We start from the raw sequence: 21,506 nt of genomic DNA, 5'->3' as shown, positions 1-21,506 counted from the left end.
AAATGAAAGAACACAATATTTTAAATTCATTGAAATGAAAATTAGTATTATTTTATCAGTTAGAAATCTACCACATAGAATAATGGATTTCATAAGTAATTTCTAACATCTAATTACACAACGAATAAGAAACATAAAAAGTGAGAGCAATGTTTAATAACTTGGAATACTCGCTCGTCAGTGGCATTGGAAGTAGGTATTGTGCAGCATGGTGAAGTCCTCATTAACGTGCTCTCAGACGATGTGAGAACCTTCCCTGTCTCTTAGGAGTGAGTTAGAAGTTCCCGGGTATAGTCCTGATCTTTCAATCAGAATGGAGTCTTCGATGTGATGTCTTCTTTTCCTTCAGTTGATAGAATCATTTGGGGTTTTGTTTATTTGGAGACTCTGCAACTAATTTTGATTTTTAATTATTAAAGTTAACTTTTTTTTTACATATTATGCATTATTTGTTTATCTGCTAGATCAAATTTTATTGACCTGGACCCACTGTCATTCCTTAGTGACAGAGACCTAATGGGGAGGACCAGAAGATGGGGAGATAAAGAGGACAGGAAAGCTGGGGTCAGGTGATCTTGCGCAAGCCGTGTCTTATGCCAAGAAGGTTTATTGGGAAGTACACAATCTTACATACACTCTGTTGGAGAAAAACAGGACCGAGTCAGCAGAAAGCTAACCGTACAATACATCACACAATGGGACAAAGTCAGCAGGAAGCTAATCTAGCAATATTGCACAAGGGGAACGCACTGTATCTCAAGGGTATCAGACCCGGCACACAGCAGCCTTGAGACTGATAACTGCAGTCTCTTCAGGAAGAAAAGTCAGTTCCCGGGAAAGAACCTTCACTCCTTTGAGGCTCCAGCCCTAGACACAGAATCAGGTTCCCTTGTCCTTTCAACAGGGCCTCCGAGAAAGCCTTTGGTTGCCTGGCTTCAACATTTTATAAATAAATTTAAATCTTTGTCCATCAAAACACATTTCATAATCACTCTGTAAGTTAGGAATATTCTAAATAGGCATAACTCTCTCTCTCTCTCTACACACACACACACACACACACACACACACACACACACGCAAAGGCTGACAATAATTTCAGTTTTAGTTTTTTTTCTTTTGTAGGTTTGGCTACAGTAAGGGTATTGAGAAGCTTATTTGGTTATGCATTTTTTTTAAAGAGGCAGTATGGTAAAAAAATATCCTTAAAATCCCTAAATGGACCCTGCAGTGGGTAATCATCTAAGTTAATTTGTATTTTCAAGTGATAGGGACCATGTAGTAGAACCAGAATTGGGATACGGATCCAGGAGAGAACACCCTGACCAGAATTGTTTCTGTAGTTTTGTCCTTCAAAGCAGATTTCGAAAATTTATTTATTTATTATTTTTATGTGTCAGGATGCTTTGCATGCATGTAAGTCTATGCTCCATGTGCATGCAGTACCCACAGAGGCCAGAAGAGGGCATCAGTCTCCTGGGACTGGAGTTAGTGACAGTTGTAACCCATGTTGTGAACCAGTTGTGGGTACTGAGCGTTGAACCCGGATCCCATGGTAAAGTAGCCAGTGCTCTTAACTCCTGCGACTTCTCTCCAGCCAGATTTAAGTTTCATAAATGTAAAAACTTATGTTAATTGTCCTAAAGAAAGATTTAGGGCAATTTGCCATCTCTGTTTTATCTATGTGGTCACATTGATTAAATATACTTTTTGTTTTTTATCATTATTCTATTTCTAAAAATTTTAGTTTGACTATGAGCCAAAATTAAGCTCAACCAAGTTAACAACTCTAGTTTATGTGAGCATTTACTTCCAAGCCAATTTGGCATTGAGTGTATTATATAAAAATAAACAAACCATAACCATTTGTAGACAAATGGTCTATAAAAGTAATCATACCCAAGATGTATTTTAATAAAGCAAGATTTTAAGCGTCACTGTTTGTTGGGATTATATTTCCTATAACCCTTATTACAAAAAGGAACAGCATAGAGATTGTTAGAAGACATGTATTTATTAATCTGTATATAGTCCAGCTGTAATAAAAACTTACATTTAACAGATCTTTGAAAATAATTTTATGTTACTCATTATATGAGTGGGATAAAAATTATATATTTAGAATTTGTTTTGGAAGGAAATCTTTATCAAAATCTATCTCTCTCTCTATATATATATCAATAAAGGTTTATGAGACATTTAACATTCCCACAGATGTCATTTTAACAAGATGTGAGATATTTAGAATACTTACAATTATAAAATAGTACATATTTATTAGGCTTTAATGTCTGATCACAACATTTCAATTTAATCCACACATGCACTTTAGTTCGGCATGCCAAAAAAAAATTAGCACATAAAAAATAGAACTTTTAAAAAGTAGAGGGTACACAATTTATTACAATTTTTTGACACAGCAACATAATGAAGACAACAAAAATATACAAACCAGTTATCATAGACAGACTCATGATGCAACTGCACGAAAGTAGGTGTCCCCAGCTTTGGAAAAAAGTCTCTCCATTTCCTTAAGCTGTGTGGAAGACTTAGTAACACGAAAGATGGAGTCATGTAGACTCAAGGTCTCTCTCCCTCTTTAAATAGCTGAGGGGATTGTGTGTGTGTGTGTGTGTGTTGTTTGTCTTTATTGTGTCCCAGGCTGCTTTCTAGCAGGTAACTAGGAGATCACAGCTTGTGCCATGTCAGGTCTGGCCACCCTTCCACAAGAAGTTAATTAAAAGAGACAAATTAAAAGTGGAAAGCAGAAAAAGATTTATGAATTCAGGTCACTTTGGGAAGCTGGAGAGAGGAGAGCAAAAATATGAGCAAATCCCTCACATCCATCTTTAAGGTCCCGAAGGTCAAAGTTTAAGTAGAGGGACTGGGATATATGCACATCAGAACAGTCATGGTATATGCACAGCACAACAGTCATGGTATATGCACACCAGAATAGTCATGATATATGCACACTACAACAGTCATGATATATGCACACCACAACAGTCATGGTATATGCACATCAGAACAGTCATGGTATATGCACATCACAACAGACATGGTATATGCACATCACAACAGTCATGATATGATATATGCCCACCAGAACAGTCATGATATATGTGCACCACAACAGTCATGGTATATGCACATCACAACCATTATAATATATGCACATCACAACAGTTATGATATATGCACACCAGAACAGTCATGATATATGCACACCACAACAGTCATGGTATATGCACATCACAACAGTTATAATATATGCACATCACAACAGTTGTGATATATGCACACCAGAACAGTCATGGTCGAAGTTCAGTTTTGCTTCCCCATTGAGGTGTCATTATCTGAGTTTCAGTCTAATCCTCTAAGTTGTTAGAACTGTGTGAAATCTCTTTCCAGGAGACAAGCTTCCTCTCTGATCCTTCCCTCTCCCCAGAGAAACTTCCATATCCTTAGGGTCCATTTTTCTAAGAGTCTGATAGTTAGATTGAGAGATATGATTGTATCTAGAACATCTTGTATCTGCCAGCCCTGTTACAAGGGGGAAATCAGGTTTTTTGAAGATACCCCTCAGTAAAGCCATGTATTGATTATGACATACATCCATGGGCAGAATATGGATGGGTCTAGGGAATATCTATCTTTGATGTTAGTAGCACTCAAACTGTTATTGGGAGGAGAAAGACACTGACCCAAATCAATGTGGCCAAATTAATTAAAACAAGCAAGTAATTAAAGCAAAATTAAAAAAAAAATTGTGTACATGGGCTGCCTCTTGCTAAGGTAGGGCTTGAGAGGTCAGCATTGGATGTGAGGAAGACAAGGCTGTTATAGCTCAGGGGTGGGGGGCCTTACAAATGAGGGGATTTGGCAGGCAAACCAGGCAGGGTTACAGGAACAGAACATAAATGTAACAAGTTGTTGCCTCCAGAAACAAAGATATAGTTGCAAGGTGGGCACCACAAGGTAGTTATACAACAGACAGTCATATCAAGGTAGGCACAGGTGCTCATGTAACCTTCTGAAACAAAAGTAGACTTGCAGAATGGTTACAAACAACTTTTTGAAACAAAGAGGCGATTGCCATTCTGGAACAGACAGTACAGAACTATTTGTAGTTAAGGTTTCAGACAGATGTAGTCATAAACAGGAAAATTAGTTTGTTTTTACTATAAGATGGCTTTTAAGCATAAGATGGAGGCAGGCTGGTTCATCATCAGTAACACCAGACGGTCTGGCCTTAATGGGGCCGTGCCTATACCATGGTGCAGGCAGTTCCTCTGGTGGAAAATGGATCATTTTCATGTTGTGGCATAGTAATTGTCAACCCAACAACCACAGCTCTCATTTTAAAGGGAATAAGACCATGGCCAGGAAACAAATTTAGGTCATCCAAAATTCCATATGCCCTGGGTTTTTCTTAATGATGACCACATGGGTCTTTTGCTTGGTCTGGGCGTAAAAACTGGGCTTCAAGTGGATTTAAAGCAAAAATGTTGTATTTCAAAATTTGAGCTTTGCAGTGAGGGCAGGAATGGTTGGTATATCTGTGTCAGTGTGTACCGCTTGTGACTGGATCACTCTCCCCATGTCCTAGGCTAAACCTGTAGTGTGAAGGTCAAAAGCACATAGGCAGTAGAGCTGTAGGCCAGAAGAATCAGGAGTTCTAACGGTCCGTGGGTACAGATGAGTTTGAGACAGCCTGGGCTACATAAGACCTGTTTCAAATCAAACAAAACAAAAATAACAAAATAAACAACATTGAAAAAAGCAACTCTCAGGCCCTCCTTAGTTCTAAGTCTATGTGGTTCTGGCGTTGTTCCCCATGTCTGCAAGACACTTGGTTGAGTTGCTTGCTTGCAGTGTGGTTAGCTCCACTACAGAACTGTAGAATATTGGGGTCTGGGTCTTGGGGTGAATCAGATTTGACCAAGGAAGCTGGGTGGAGGAAGGGGCAGGGCTAAGCCCTCAATTCTTGGCTCCTGCAGTGATTAATTTAATCACTGTTCATCTTTCTCTTAACCCCTGATTCTGAGTATAGGCAGTTCCTAACTTACTGTGGTTTGACTTAACAGTCTTTATGTTTTATGGTAATAACAAGAAAACAAGGATATAACTATGACATTTCTCACCTTTAGGACAGTGATAAACGTACTATGGGACATTTGTCCCTTCACTATAAAACAGGCTTCGTGCTGGCTCATTTTGCCTAACTATAGTCTGTTGAACATGTTCTGAGCACATTTAAGGCAGGCAAAGCTAAACCATGGTGCTCAGTACATTAGATGCTTATAGTGTTTTTAACATACAGTGAATTTACTGGGACATGCCCTGCTATGTATTGAGAAGCATCTGTAGTATAAAATGGGGTGGGGATCTATAGATTCTCTCCTCCCCATGGCCCTTACCTCTACTTCTCTTCTCTTTTCTCTCCAGTCCTAGGGATTGAACCTAAGGCCTGAGGTGTCAAACATGCAGTCTACCACTGAGCTATATCTCCAGGCCTCTTTCTATTTTCTTTCTTTTTTTTTTTTTGTTTTTGTTTTTCGAGACAGGGTTTCTCTGTATAGCCCTGGCTGTCCTGGAACTCACTTTGTAGACCAGGCTGGTCTCAAACTCAGAAATCTGACTGCCTATGCCTCCCGAGTGCTGGGATTAAAGGCGTGCGCCACCACGCCCGGCTCCCTTTCTATTTTCTATTTTGAGACCATCACTAATTTGTTTAGGCTTGCCTTGAGCTCTCTTGTCCAGGTAGACCTTGAATTTACCACCTTAGTCTTTGGAGTAGCTGAGATTATAGACATCTTTTTATATTTAAGTGACATAAGTTAATTCATTTTGTGAATCCTTTTTCCTCCCTTCCTGTGACCATCCTACTACCTTTTCTCCCCTCTTCTTGTTTTCTTTCATTTTTCTCCTCCTCCTTTTCTTCTCTGCTCCAACTCTTTCTCCTTCCTTCCTTCCTTCCTTTCTTTCTTTCTTTCTTTCTTTCTTTCTTTCTTTCTTTCTTTCTTTCTTTCTTTCTTTCTTTCTTTCTCCCTTTTTCTCCCTTCCTTCCTTCCTTCCTTCCTTTCTTTCTTTCTTTCTTTCTTTCTTTCTTTCTTTCTTTCTTTCTTTCTTTCTTTCTTTCTTTCTTTCTTTCTTCCNCTTCCTTCCTTTCTTTCTTTCTTTCTTTCTTTCTTTCTTTCTTTCTTTCTTTCTTTCTTTCTTTCTTTCTTTCTTTCTTTCTTCCTTTCTTTCCTGGAATAGGGGCTTACTGAATAACCCACCCTGGCCCCGGACTTCCTATGTAGCCCAGGCTGACCTCAAACCCATAATCCTCAAGAGTGTTACAGCATGCACCACCACATTCACTTTGGTTTTGATCTTTTCCCCCCACTATTGAAACAATCCAATATACCTGAGTCCTTGCATGGGAAGGAGAGTGTCTGAAAGTACCAATCAATCTGCCACTGCCACTGAATCACACTGCATCATGATATGTCACTATGGTGGCCGGCTCTGTAAAGGGTCTCCAGGGGAATACTTAGTCCCCCAAATATGCCCAAAACATAGACTATGAAGGCTGGAGATGTAGCTCAGCAGAGGAATGCTTCCAACTTGAGCCGTCCACTGTCCTCACCGGCCCAGGAGTGGCTCACATAGGACATTTTAGAACATTATAGTGGAGCCATATAAATAAGGCCCTTGGTCGTGTATCTGTCACAGACCCTGGGGGCAGCTGAAAGCCTTTGTGCCAGTCTGAAGGGTACAAAGGACCTAAATTCTAATCTTGGCTCTGCCTCCCACTGGGATTTTGAGGGAAATGACTTATTTCTCTCATGTAGGCAGCCTTCTCTGTGAAATGAGGGTTCTCTACAGGTTGAAATACCAGGCTTCTCAGAAAGCAGTGAGCAGGAGCTCCCTCCCCCATTTGTCTTTGTCACTTCAGCTACGCCCTTCGGAGACAACTGGAAAGCATCCCTGGAATGCCAGAGCTCCAGCTGCCTGGCACCACCAGGGATTAACATTTTAAACTGTGTTCTATCCAGAGAGCCAAGGGTCTGTGGAGGCGGCAGACTATAGCTTCAGAAATAGCTGCCTTCCATGTCGCCTCTACCAGCAGATTATAACGTGGGAGGGAGAGACACAGAAGGTCAGTCATCCTGGAGCTCAGTCAGCCACGCCTCTGAGCCTCGAAGTGTCTGTGCTATAATTCCTAGCACTCTTACTGACCCGTCCAGCAGGTCCAGTTATTCGAGGGTCTCAAGGGGACCTCCTCCTAAGAACCAAATGTGGGGTAGAGAGAGACGAGGGCCTTGTGTGAACAACGACACAGAAACCATTCTGGAATGCATCAAAGCCCCAAATGTATTGAGAAAGGCCCAAGGCTTAAATGCACAAGCAAAAGGGGAAGTACAGATACTTATCAGTGGGAGGGGCAATACAAGCAAAAGGAGAAGTACTTATGGGAGGAGGGGCAATAGAAATTCTTTCTTTTGGCAGCTACACTGGGAAGCGGGAACTTGGTGGTATCAGGGTGTGGTCAGGACATTGGTGATGACTTAGGGCTGGAACATCCCGTGGTTGTTCTCAGAATCCATGTGTCGGTGGCCCGCTTTTGACCCCTTTTTCTTCTCGGAGGGAGAGGCCCAATTTAGAGATCAAGAGTTGTCTTAATAGCTCCCAACATCTTACCTCATTCTGTGGCTGTCTGGGCCAAGGCACTTCGTGAAATACTGGGTCTAGTCAGTGTGCCAATATTATTGTGTGGCATCTGGGTTGTGTATGTTTGTGCACATGTGTGTGTGCCTGTGTTGATAATAGTTACCTCAGAACAAACCAATGTTGAGTTATCAGTAACGCGTACATGCAGACTCCTATCTACAATTGGGAGTTTAATTGTATCTTATAAGACAGAATATGGAAAGTGCCCCGGTTCTTCCTGCTCCTTTCAAGGGAAATGAAGGAGTGAGAGTTGGGCAGCAGACAGGCTTTCCAAAGCACCATTCAGTTGGGTTTATACACATTCTTTCTCTCCCCTTCCCTGACTTCAGTTCTGGGAGCTGAGCCGTGGGTCGCGGCTCCATGCATGCTTAGGAAGCAGTCTTCTACTGAGCCACACTCTGGGCTCGGCCCCCAACATTATCACATGTCCCCCACTTACGCGCAAGGCTTTGGAACCTTAAGTAGTCAGCCCAGAGAGTGGGGCCTGCATATCCCTGTCACTCCGCATCTGTTTCTGTATCTTCAAAGAAGCCTGGGAAGGGCGTGCCTTTGGACCTTTCTGGGGTGCTGGGGTCTTGCTTTTCACATGGTGCTTGACAATCTTTCTAAGAGTGATGACCAAGAATTTCTGCCCCAGTCTGCTGCTTTCTGCCACTTACTACCTGGGCAGTGAAACTCCAGGCTCCTGGGGCTACAGGAACATAACTGAGGACTGAGACTTGACCCTTTTCCTCTTTCTCCCTCTCTTCCTTCTCAGACCCTCGTCCTCCCTCTCTTCCTCCTTCTCTTCCTTCTCCCCCTTCTCCCCCCCAACTCCCCCCCCTCTCCCTCCCCTCTCCCTCCTCTCTCCCTCCCCCCCCCCCCCCCCCCCCCCCCCCCCCCCCCCCGCCGCCCTGCAGTCTGACTGTGGTAGAGAGGCATGGCTGAGAGGTGCCTGTCTGAGAGGCACTGTGCCGTTAGCTGATGGCTGTCAACGGTCTTTCTCACTTCAGCGCCTTCTGTGTTATTAAACTTACCGTAAGGCGGGTAGTTTTCTGAGTAACCAAAGCGCCATGCCTAGACTGAGAGGAAATAGAAATGTAAAATACTGTTGCTAACGAACAGTTAGAACCATCTTCTAACAAACTCGAAAGTGAATCAGACTAGGAGCCCCAAGGCTTTTTATATTCAGATTTCTTTGGTGGTCTCCAGTGAGCATACGTTCTCTACATAATGTAGGCCTGAGCTACTGAACCTGTGCATAAAGTACAAGGAACCATAAAAGGTTTAGCACAGAATGGGCCGAGATGGCAGCAGCTTCACATGTGTGTTACAGAGGATATGGTCTTCAAACTAGGAAAATGATTTCTGGATCTTTTCTTGTTTTCTCCTTGTTATTATTCCTATCCTGTGACAGCTGATCAGTAGTTGAGTGTATAAAACTGTGGGCATAGTCGCTGTATAGGGCTTTAAGACCAATCCTGGTCCTTTATAGGTTCTGGTCTATCTGGTCTGTCTGAACCAGTTCCAGAAAAGTTAACTGAATGGAGCAGACGTGACACTGGATGAGAGTGATAGCTCTGCTTTTAGGTTGTGACCTTTCTGGAGGAAGTGGGCATTTTCTCAGCGCCTTAGTGGAGGCTGTTGCCATTGAAGCTGGCTTGCTGGAAGCCCTGGAGAATGCTAATCGGCCGGGGGTTCTGTTGACTTTCTCTTGTCTTGCTTCAGGATTGAGCTCCGGGCCCTGGGCAAGATCTCAGAAGGCGAGGAGCTGACGGTGTCCTACATAGACTTCCTGCACCTCAGTGAGGAGCGCAGGCGGCAGCTGAAGAAACAGTACTACTTTGACTGCTCCTGTGAGCACTGCCAGAAGGGGCTGAAGGACGACCTCTTCCTGGCAGCGAAGGAAGACCCCAAGGTACACACCACCCTGCTTCAGGGTCCGAGGCTGCCTTCCCAGGAGCTGGGCAAGGGTGGCATGTATAGCCTTGAGGGGTGGCGTGGGATGGAGAGAAGAGCGGGGCAGGCAGGTCCCAGCTGACCTGGGGATGTCTGAAGAAGCCAGTCTTCCCTGTGAAAGGATAACAAAGACCTGACTACATGGTTATTATGAACATTGGGCAAGATGACCTGCACAAAAGGCTTGGCACAGGGCACTCAGCAGGATTTAGTTCCTTTCCCCTGAGCCTGTGCAGGTTAATTAATGTGGAGAACTTCAGATCAAAATCCAACGGGCAAAGGGATTGCTATGGATTTCCTTGTTTTGTAGAGATGGGTACTATGGAGATGGGGCAGGCTTGCCAAGGGGATGCCAGGAGCTCAGCTGAGCTGGGAGAGACCTGAGCTGTCAGGAGACAGAGTAGTCAGTTAAAGCCACACGCCAAAAATTCGAGTGAAATATCCAACACTTACATAGCAGTATAAGCAAGAAGCAGAAACGAGACAAGATACCAATTCCGTTTCCTCCCTTGGAGCACACAGGGGTGGAGGGTGGGTTAGTACAGGCATGGGGCCACTGTTCTCAGTGTTGGGAGAACTCTGTCAAAAGGCTCAGGCCATTTTCTGAATGTGTGAATAGAAGAAACAATCTGTCATTCTGTCAAGGGGGGAAATCTCAGGGTACAAAATAATTGGCTATCACATCATAGTGTTAAAAATGGAAGGGGAAGTCTTCAAGGCTTCCTCTCTTCCTCAGTAATGAGGTCTCAGTAGAGGTATGCAAGAAGTTAGCTAGATGATTCTCTCTAACTGCTACTCCACTAGTGGCTGTGAGTACACACACACGAACTTATAACCCCGCTCTGAATTCTGTGTGTAGGAGGAAATGTGTTCCTAGTCAGAGCAGAGGGGCTGGGTGAATTCCAGGGTTCCAGTCATATGATCTGCCTCATGGCTCCATTACCTACTGGTGTGTATGCTCATTCATGTTGAGACAACATCCTCCACACCCCAGTGCATCTTGCTCTCTCATCCCTGGGCTGCTCTACACAATGTTCTGGCCAGGAACTTATTTCTTTTTTTTTTTTTTTTTTTTTTTTTTTTTTTTTTTTTTTTTTTTTTTTTGGTTTTTCAAGACAGGGTTTCTCTGTGTAGCCCTGACTGCCCCAGAACTTACTTTGTAGACCAGGCTGGCCTCGAACTCAGAAATCTGCCTGCCTCTTCACCAAGAAGTTCTACTTCTAAGAGTCTACCCAGAAGAGACACATACATGTTTGCTATAAGATACACAGATAAAGATAGACTGTGCTGTTAAGAACAATAATGTAGTGAGAGAAAAAAATGCCCTCAAATCAATACACAGGGAAATATTTAAATAGAAAATATCGCCCTAAGCCATTCCTATGCATGAAGCAGGTATCTGTATGCACTGCTGCAGTGGATCTGTTCCTCAGGAAACCAAGTTAAGTGGCCCAAAGATGCTATGTGCATATATTAGATTGCTTGAGATGCTATAACAGATGCCCCAAACTGGGCAGTTTAAACCTTAGTGTCACCAGTCTTACAGTTCTGAAAGTCAGAGGCACACCATCCATCCATCATCAGGCCATTTGGGAAGGATCTCTTCTGGCTGTTTCTCCTGAGCTTGTAGAAGAATTGTCTTCCCCCAGGGTTTCCTCTTTGCATCATCTTCCCCGTTGCTTGTTGGTCCTCTTTTTGTAAATGAGGTCACCAGTTGTGTGGGGTTAGCGATCAACCCTACCTCATTCACCACGACTCACCTTAGGTCATTGTATCTACAAGGATGCTACTTGCAAGTCAGACTGCATTCTCAGATCTTTGGGCTTAGGATCTCAACATATGATTTTGAGAGAGTGGCACTCGATTCATAACAACATGTCTTCTTATCGTGTTGTGAAACTTAAAAGACATGCACACACACTTTGACATGCAAGAATAGCCAATATCCTTGCAGAAAGAAACAGAAGCAAGCTGTGACCAGTTGGTCATTGGAGCATGGGGTATAGACATTTAATTCATCCTCCTAAACAGGAAATAAAATAGTTTGGGTCAAGGATTATGTTTTTAACAGGAACAACCTCTTTCCCCCCCTTCAGAATCAAAGGACTTATATACTGTTACTATTGTTTTTTAGGGTTTTTTGTTTTTTGTTTTGTTTTATTTTGTTTTGTTTGGTAAGTAGACAAGATCCTCTCTCTACCTTTCAAAATTCTACAATACATAGTAGTTTAAGTCTTTATATATTTTGGGTGGGTTTCCGCAGTTCAGAAGGTGATGGTGGTCTTAGGTCCTACTCCATCGCTGTAGATAAATTGCTAGTGGTGATAATGTGCTGATGTCTCTCAGGTTGACACGTCTCTGAGAAAATATTGATGGTTTCTTCTTGAACCTAACTAGATTCAAAGGAAAATCTTTCCAGTATTTTTTTAGACACCAAGTTGGGCTTTCTATTTTAAAACATTTAAATTACATTTATTGGCTGGGTGTGGTGGGGCATTTAATTTCAGGAAAATAAAGTAGGTTGATTTCTATGAGTTTGAGGCCAGCTTGGTCTATATAGTGAGTTTCAGAACAGCCTGGGCTACACAGAGAGACCCTGTTTCAAAAACAAAACAACCCCTAAGACAAAACCAAAACCAAAACCACATTTATTTATGTGTGTGTATGTATGCATCTCTGTGTGTGTGTGTGTGTGTGTGTGTGTGCGCGCGCGCGTGCGAGCGCGCGCGCACATGCATGTGGAGAGCAGAGGACAATTTGTGGGAGTTGGTTCTCATACCATGGGTCTCAGGGATTAAATTCAGGTTGCTAGATTTAGTGGCATGTGCTTTTACCCACTGAGTCATCTTGCTGGCCTCTTAAGTTGGGTTCCTTATTAAAGTAAACATATGAACTCAAAATAAAAGTAACTCCTCTTAAATATTTGGACAGGAAAAATTAAGTACACCTTTATAGTTTTCTAATGAATTAATTTGAGTTACAGTCCTGCTGGTCTTAACTCACTCTTTAGCTCAGCCTGGTTGATAACTCCCCATCCTCCATGTCAGCCTCCTTCCCAAGTGCTGGGATTGCAGGTGTGTGCCCTGCTAGGTTATCATTTCTGTTCTCTGTCTTTTTTTTTCCCATATTTTTTATTGGGTATTTATTTCAATTAAATTTCCAATGCTATCCCAAAAGTCCCCCACATGCTCCCCCACTCACTCCCCTACCCACCCACTCCCACTTCTTGGCCCTGGCATTTCCCTGTACTGAGGCATATAAAGTTTGCATGACCAATGGGCCTCTCTTTCCACTGATGACCGACTAGGCCATCTTCTGATTCATATGCAGCTAGAGACACGAGCTCCAGGGGGGGTATTGGTTAGTTCATATTGTTGTTCTACCTATAGGATTGCAGATCCCTTCAGCTCCTTGAGTACTTTCCCTAGCTCCTCCATTGGGGGCCCTGTGATCCATCCAATAGCTGACTGTGAGCATCCACTTCTGTGTTTGCCAGGCCCCGGCATAGTCTCACAAGAGACAGCCATATCTGGGTCCTTTTAGCAAAATCTTGCTAGTGTATGCAATAGTGTCGCTTTTGGAAGCTGAAGGCATCATAATGTATTAAGGGGGAAAGGTGGAAAAAAAGAAAAAATGAGAAGGCCTGTTTTCCAGTTCAGCTCTAACCCTGAATGTTTGAGGTTGGGCACTTTTCCTCCTTTGGTGCCTCATTTCTCTTGTCTGTGAAATGGAAAGTTGGAAGAATTTAAGTGTTTCCCTCAGCTTGGACTATGTGATGTATGGTGTCATCACAACTTATGAGACAGCATCTCAAAAAGCCCAGGCTGGCCTGCACTAGCTGTGTAACCAAGGAGAACCCGAATCCTGATCCTCCCTCTCAACCTCCCAAGGCCAGGAGGACAGCCACCACACCAAGCTCAGCTCTTTTCCTTCTCAAAACACCTTACAAGAGCCTGGTAGGCTGCCCCTTAGCCGATCAGCACCAGAAGTTCTCCAACCACCCTCATATATGCACAGTAACCTCTAGGAAATGCAAACTAAAAGTTTAAAATGAGAATAAAAACAGATAATGCTCCCTCAAAAAATAAACAAACAAAACAAAACAAAAAAAAAAAACCCTGTAGACCGTCTAACAAAACCTCCAGTGCTAGATACAGGAAACCTCCCTTTCATTTGTTGATCAGTGATGTCTAAGAGACTCCAGAACAAATAAGCTACTACCATTGCCCTTGGTTACCTCCCAGCACTTGAAGGCAAGACCCTCTTGCCGAAGACATCCCACACCAGAGACAGGACTTGGAGGAACTATGAGCTTCTTTCCTGAGGACTGGCCCTCATAGTATTGGAAGGTGCTATGCAACCTTGCAAGGAAGAAGAACTGGTAGAAGAACCCACATGAAAGCCTAAAAGCCACAGTGATGACTGGCTGGCAAGAGATCCTTAATGATGCGATAGTGACAACTTCATCTTGGCAGTAAACGACAGATGTTTAATTGGACGTAAGGTCCAAGCACAGCCAGAATTCATGCACTGTAAATCTAACTACCTACCTATTGCTGGGGAGGCCATGGAGCCCAGCAGAGAGCCTACCACTTTTCTAAACCAATGTAATTTCTAACTGTATTCTAAATACTGATGCTTTTATTCCTAGATAAGTGTGGTTCTCACTCCTCATCAAAGATGCTTCTTTTTGCCCAGTCTATGACAGAGATCCACAACTGGTCAAAATGCACAGGATAAGTGACCATAAAGTGACCAACTCCAACTGATAGACCCACAATGCAGCCCCTACACCCAAGGCTCAGGGAAAATTACAGAAAGGGGAGCAGAAAGATTCTAAGAGCCAAAGGACCAGGATGCCTGCTGTGAGATAGTATCTTCTAGACACAACAGGAAAACCACACCCATTAAACCTCAACGAAGTGGTTGCCTAAGCAAAACCTGAATAAGAGCAATATTCCATACAACCTGAATGGACAGAGGAGCTCTTACAAGGCCCCACCCCTAAGTGAAAAGCTACGGATAGTCTCAATGGCTGCCGAGAGAGGGAGCATCCATTTTCTCCAGGGGTGAGCTTCCTGGTAAGTTATTCAAGTCAGGTGGTCATCCTTCGTGTGTGTGTGTTGTGTGTGTGTGTGTATGCACAAGTGTATGTGGGCATATGGGTGAGGAGCATTGAGAGGGAATGGGGGAACATGGGGAGAGATTGAAGTAGAAAAAAAAAAGGGATAGAAATAATGTGAATACAGTTCTCATGTGTAAAATCCTCAAAAACCAAAAGACTCTAAATTAAGAAAGTGAGCAAAAGAAGCACAAAGAACCAGTTGGCAAAGACACAGGGGTCTTTAGCACACTTGGAGACATGAGACATTCGGAATTCAGAGGGCTCTGACCCTGTATTACAGTGACGGTCAAAGATGGCAGATACTCGAAGAGTTAACTTTTCTTTCTTTCTTTTCTGGTAGTGATGGGATTGAACCTTGGGCCTTATGCATGCAAGGCAAGTGCTCTTCCATGGAATTACATTCCCAGCCTTCTGGTACTCAGAGATAGAATGGGCCGCCCCATGAGGTGATCTCAAACTGGATGTCCCTCTCTTTCCCAGCCCTCCCAGGAAGTGGTTAAGGAGATGATACAATTCTCAAAGGATACACTGGAAAAAATAGACAAGGCTCGCTCGGAGGGTTTGTATCACGAGGTGAGAGCACTTTTAACAGAAGACCGTGATGGGGAAGAGGGTGGAGAGGGAGGGAGGGAGGGAGGTATGTGAAGAGAAAAGGGAGACCACTGAACAAGTTGCACTCCTGGAAGGCTGTTTCTCTTCATGCCCTTCCATCTTAGCACCCACTAAGGACATATTCTCAATGACCACCGAACCCAATGAGATCTGGCCCAGGAGAGCAAAAGCTGCTGGACCCTTGAGTTAGGGATTGGGGAGATGCCCGTGACAGCTCGTGAGGCATCAGAAATGGAAGAGTGGACACTGAGAGTGGCCTGCCTGCCTTTGCATCACTGAATATAAGCCTCTTACACCCTGTCGCTGCACACTGGGCATTCAACGTTGGCTCCCAAAGCCCCATGGCTTCTCCTCTGGCTGTATACTATAATCACCTGTGTAAACACCTCACGCCCTCCCCAACCAGGGCAAGTTCTCTAAAAGTCTCTGCTACAGGAATCTAGGCATCAAGGTTTTGTAGCCTCCGCAGGTTTTCAGTGTGCAGCCAAGTGGTCTGCAGAGCTAATGCTGGGTTGGTTTTTGGAAACAAGGTTTTTGTATGTAATATAGACTGGCCATCTTCCTGAGTATGGGAATCACAGCATATAGCATCATACCTGACAGGTTGATTGCAGTGGCGTGTTGGAAGTTTATTCTTGTGTTTTGCCCTGTAAGCGGGGATCTATCACTCTGAAATAGAACAGAAGCACTGTGAGTCAGTGCCTTTCCCCCAAGCTCGCTGTGCAGCTTGGATGAGCCAGGTGTGGCAGCCACTAGGGTGTGTTAGTATAGTAGTTAATTTTACTTCATGCCTGCTTCATTTCCCTTCTTTTCCTCCTTCTCCTTTACTATGTATGAGCCCGTACTACGGTGAACAGTGTAAGGCAGTCTCCTTAGCCCCTGAGTCCTGTCAGATGGAAGGAAGCCATGAAAACTAAGTGTTCTGCATGGTAGGGAATCTATGAAAAGGGCATGTGTTAGGAGCCACAGCAAGGGTGGAGGGGTGTCAGTCCACGGACTCCATTCCTCTGTTCTCCCCTCTTCACTTCTGTCCCCCAAGAACATCACAGGCTGATGACTAAGCCTTAGGGTGGGCACTTACCCAAACAATCTCAGTACATTTACTTTGCATATATTCACACACACATATATGCATATATATATATATATGTATATATATATATACATATATATATATATATATATACAGAGAGAGAGAGAGGGAGTGAGAGAGTATATATAGAGATATACACATGCATGCATGCATATATAGTTTCCATAGCTCTGCTGTCTACTGACTGAAAATTCCTCTCTTTGTTGTGTCATCTTTATGTTCCAACTCTATCCTTTCCCATGCCTATATCTTAGCCACGCAGACCATTTTGTTAGTTCAAACCACAAAGTTTGTTTTAATTTTTCCACCAGGTTTCAAAGAGTGAGTCTAGTGTTGTCTTGATGTTCCATGTGTTGGTTAAGACATACTCTGGTACTGTAATGATGGATGAAGCTGTGTCTCCCTCCAGGTTGTGAAGCTGTGTCGGGAGTGCCTGGAGAAGCAGGAGCCAGTGTTCGCCGACACCAACCTCTACGTGCTTCGGCTGCTCAGCATTGCGTCAGAGGTCCTCTCCTACCTCCAGGCCTATGAGGAGGCCTCACATTATGCCAGGAGGATGGTGGATGGCTACATGTAAGTGATGGTCCTGAGTCTCAGGACAGCCTCTGTTCCAGGGATGCCAAAGAGATGGCACACATTTGACTGTTCCTCTTATACCCACAAATAGCATCAGCCACAGGCCATGGTCATGGTCAAGCTTCTCCTTACAAATGAACCTTTTTATCATGTTGTTCCAAGTAATAATGATCAAATAATGATGTCCGACCTGGTCCTCAGGTGAAACCTAGTTGTCATCTCTGGTTTGTTTGTGTACACATTCCTTACTTGTCACTCGAGCCATGTCTTCTACCTTTGATTTTCCTAAAAGAAGCTTGATTTTAAGTGCTTGGAAAGTTTTTTTATTTTCCATTTAATAACCTATGACCAATCTGTAACTCATAGGTCTTGGCCTTTCGCACTTATCCAAACCATAGCAATATATTTACACTGTGTATATCTTTATATGAGTATACATGTGATATATATATATGTGTGTGTGTGTGTGTGTGTGTGTAAACAAAACATTGTGCAGATATATACATATGTGCATAAGTTTCCACAGCTCTACTACGATGATGAGATAATGAAGATCATTATCTTGCTTATAAATTATAATATGTTGCTTTCTTATTCCTTCCACCAATGTTCTCTCTTACTGTTTATGTTCATATTATCATAGAAATTTGTGTTTCTGGTCAGATGAGTAAGTTGTCATGAGAAGGCTTTTCTTTAGAGGATGCTACTCATTAAAAATGCAGGTAAACTGTAAGCATGCTAGGAAGGAGCCCTGCTAGGAGAAGAAATAAGTGCAGCCCCAGGAAGGACATTAAAGTTACATTTTCCACCTTGAGCTTCTTTTCATGTCCCCCAGAGAACTGGGGGTGCTCCAGATGGTACCTGGCTCTCTATGCTCAGGCTCAGAGTACACCTGTGTTCTTCTTTGTCTATGAAGCACTGACTTGATGGTTAAGATCAGATTATCAAGTCTCCTGACCTCACTGTGTAGAACATTAGCCAGCTCTATGTATTTCAATACCTTATGACAAGCTGCTGGTGGCTAATAGCACTAGAAGGAAGACTAGATGGACTTTATCTGTAAGAGTACTGGCTTTGATATCATTTCTGTCTACTGTGACAGAGTATCCCTAGAAAAACAGCTTAGAAGAGAGTTTATTTTAGCTTACAATTCCAGGGTCACAGCCCATCATTGCTGGGAAGCTGAGGTCACAGCACACCCACACTCAAGAGCAGAGAGAAATGAATGAATGCATGCATGCAAGCTTGGTCTCAGTTTGTCCTCTCCACTCATACAAAGTATAGGATCCTCAGCTCAGGGAATGGTGCTATCCACAGGTCCTCAAGAAAGCTGCCCACAAACATACCCATTGCCTCATTGAGACTCTTGTCCCAAGTGATGCTAGATTATGTCAAGGTGACAATGATAACCACCAGAGTACATTAGGAGTTATTCTGTGCTGTACATATGTAAGGACGGTTGAGATAATGAGTCATGATTACTTTCTGTGCCTCTGCAGGAAACTCTACCACCATAACAATGCCCAACTGGGCATGGCTGTGATGAGGGCAGGACTTACCAACTGGCATGCTGGTCACATCGAAGTGGGGCATGGGATGATCTGCAAAGCCTATGCTATTCTCCTGGTGACCCATGGACCCTCCCACCCTATCACCAAAGACTTAGAGGTAAATAGCATCCTGGGGGTGGGCAGTAACTGTCTTGTTAGAAGATCTCTTAAGATGGGAGACTTGGTTCATCTAGACTTTGCTTTGTGGTAAGACTTTCTGGTAGAGACTTCCAGCTAGACCAGAAAGAAATATAAAATGCTTAGCCCACCCCCTTGATTAATATGTGGAAACAGAAGCCCCAAAGAGGGGAGTTCTCTGTCTATAGTTATCTAATGGTTTGCTGGTAAGGTCGGAGATGGCTAATTTTATATCTAGTATATTAAGCTTGTCAATGGCAGAGTCTCTTGTCATTCTTACCATAGTGTCCTGAGTCTCTGAGCATCTAGCTCCTTCTGAATATTCCCTGAGTGGATATGTGGGAGAACAAGGACTTAGTTGTGTGTTGTTCCCTATAATTTTTCCAACCTGCTGTAAAGTACAGAGAAATCTTACTGTCTTTTGAATGGTGAAACAGGGGGCTGAAGTGATCAACTCGCTGAGGTCCTACAACCAGCGTTCAGGATCCAGAGTTCAGGATCCAGGGTTCAGATCCAGGTTCTCAGCTGATAGTGAGAGGAAGCATTTTCTACTGAAAACAACCATTTGGCTACTGTCTCGTGGATCCAACTTCCTCTCTCTATGATGCTAGGCATACTGCTACACCATCAGTTCACAATATTGTAACCCCCCCTCCTGGGTTTTGAAAGGATAGAGTTAAATAATACTGACCAGGGGTCATTTATCCAAAGATGTGTCAGAACTGTGTCTTGAGGACTTGTTATTATCAGTGCTGTGTCCATCTATGTCCCACAGGCCATGCGGATGCAGACAGAGATGGAGCTGCGTATGTTCCGCCAAAATGAATTCATGTACCACAAGATGCGAGAGGCTGCCCTGAACAACCAGCCCATGCAGGTCATGGCTGAGCCTAGCAATGAACCAGCCCCCGCTCTGTTCCATAAGAAGCAGTGAGGACCTTGTTGGAGGGTGGGGGTGCAGTGGCTGGGGAGCTGAGGAAATGACTACTCTGTGTCCTCCACTGTCGTTTTGGTTCAATTCAACTCAGTTTAGTTCTCTTTCATTTCAGACCAACTCTTCCTACATGTGTCGGTGCTAGATTCCACCATCTATTTAATAAGGGAGCCCCAAATATAGTTGTGCTAGAAAGAAAAATGTAAACAAACAAGGCACCGCATAATAGTAAATGCCATGTTTGAACTCTATGCAGAGGGGTTCAGGGGAGGTGTGTTTGTGTGTGTGTGTCGGGTGGGGGTAACACCTGAGCTAAGAGTGGCAGGTACCTAGAATCTCAGGTGACTGCTTGTATATCTGTGTAGGCATTTCTGGGGCTGCTGTCTCATCTACAGTTATGAATATTTAGGTTTTGCAGACTGGGGTGGGTGATGTCCTGTATCCTCAGGCCAAAAGTGTTTGACCCTTTGAGATATACTCGGTGATGCCTAGAAAGATGCAGGGATCTTGGGATCCTGTGGTCTTTACTCCTAATCGGAGCTTGAAGCATAACTTTAGAATAACTCTAGAACACACATAGAAGGAATTTTTCCCTCCCTGGTCCTACCCACCATGCCTGTAGCTCTTTATGATGTTGAAGAAAAGCTGAGTTTTTCCTGGCCATTGACTTGTAAAGCTGACTGTGCATGCCTGCCAGTGATGGACCCATCAGAAGTGTGTGTAGGGGCTTTCAAGACTGAGAAGTCTGCCTCAGCCTAGGCTTCATCATTGGCCCAATGAGGCTCTACTCATCGTATTAAGTGACTGTTAGTTCCTCTGCTTGATTTCTTTATCCTGTCTGTGCTCGGGGGGGGGGGGCTTCTCCCCTTACGAAAAGGCAGTTCACCTGGCCTAGATCTCATCGGAGAGTGGCCAGTTTGCTCTCATTTACTTGGAGGCTGACTTCCAGCTGAGAAATGAAGGCCCAAGTATTGTCTTTTAGTTTTTGGAACCCCAACTTTCACACCAACATGGTGGGAAATCATGAAGTAAATTCTTTTGGTTGAGGGTGTCACCAAAACTTCTACAAAACCTTGTGCTACCACTGACATCTCCCAGAACTCTAACATCTTGAAGTCACACGATTCCCACTAAACTGCAATTTATTTCTGCCTAAAATGTTAGTTTCTCCATCCCCAGCCTTTCATCCCAGAACAGTACCCTGCCTGCCCTTGAGCCCTGCCCAGCCGCTGAGGCCTATGATGTGGGCACCTCTTTGTAGAATATTAGCACTGACCCTTGGTTCTTTTTGAAGATTTGTTCTTCTCTAAAAGCCTTTATGAAGACTGACAGTGAAGACCATGCTCAGTATAAACTTACAATGGGTGGGTGGGGGTGGGGAATGACAGAGTGGATCCTTAGAATGTTAAAGGGGTTGTGGCTTAACTGGAGACTACTCACAAACCTTGAGCCCCGAGAGCCACAGTAAACAAGCCTAAGAGTTCCACACACCCCCCTCACCATCTGCATCCACCCCCTTTTGGTGAACCAGAGCACCAATCAGACATCCGTCATTGCCTGGTGACTCTATTAGGGACTGCCTCTCTAAAGATCTGAGGAAGAGAACTATGGTGAGGCCTTGACCATGGCCAGAAGGATTTTCCTACAAAGCACTTTATTTGCAGAGTGGAAATTCATCATTAAGTACCTGCTGTCTCCTGGTCAAGTTCAAACTTCTAAGTTAAAAGATTCACAGCATATGCTCTGTTCTCTGTGACCTCTCATGTATGCCCATTTTCACTTTACCTGCTTGCAAAATAAATTCCCCTGGATGCTCTC

General features: G+C 43.6%; 1 protein-coding gene across 2 annotated transcripts in view; it reads left to right on the top strand.

Annotated features, from left to right (window-relative positions):
- The window catches only part of Smyd1 (SET and MYND domain containing 1), a 51,737-nt gene extending 30,231 nt beyond the window's left edge, over nt 1-21,506 (top strand). For both annotated transcript variants that reach the window (XM_021164681.2, XM_021164680.2), the window contains 5 exons: nt 9,430-9,619; nt 15,266-15,358; nt 16,900-17,063; nt 18,566-18,734; nt 19,530-21,506. In XM_021164681.2, coding sequence (XP_021020340.1) covers nt 9,430-9,619; nt 15,266-15,358; nt 16,900-17,063; nt 18,566-18,734; nt 19,530-19,688 — 775 coding nt within the window. In that variant the 3' untranslated portion in view covers nt 19,689-21,506. The remainder of the gene's footprint in view (nt 1-9,429; nt 9,620-15,265; nt 15,359-16,899; nt 17,064-18,565; nt 18,735-19,529) is intronic.

Source organism: Mus caroli, chromosome 6 (assembly GCF_900094665.2).
Source record: "Mus caroli chromosome 6, CAROLI_EIJ_v1.1, whole genome shotgun sequence".
Classification (NCBI taxonomy): Eukaryota; Metazoa; Chordata; class Mammalia; order Rodentia; family Muridae; genus Mus; species Mus caroli.
This window is presented reverse-complemented; position numbering and strand designations above follow the sequence as displayed.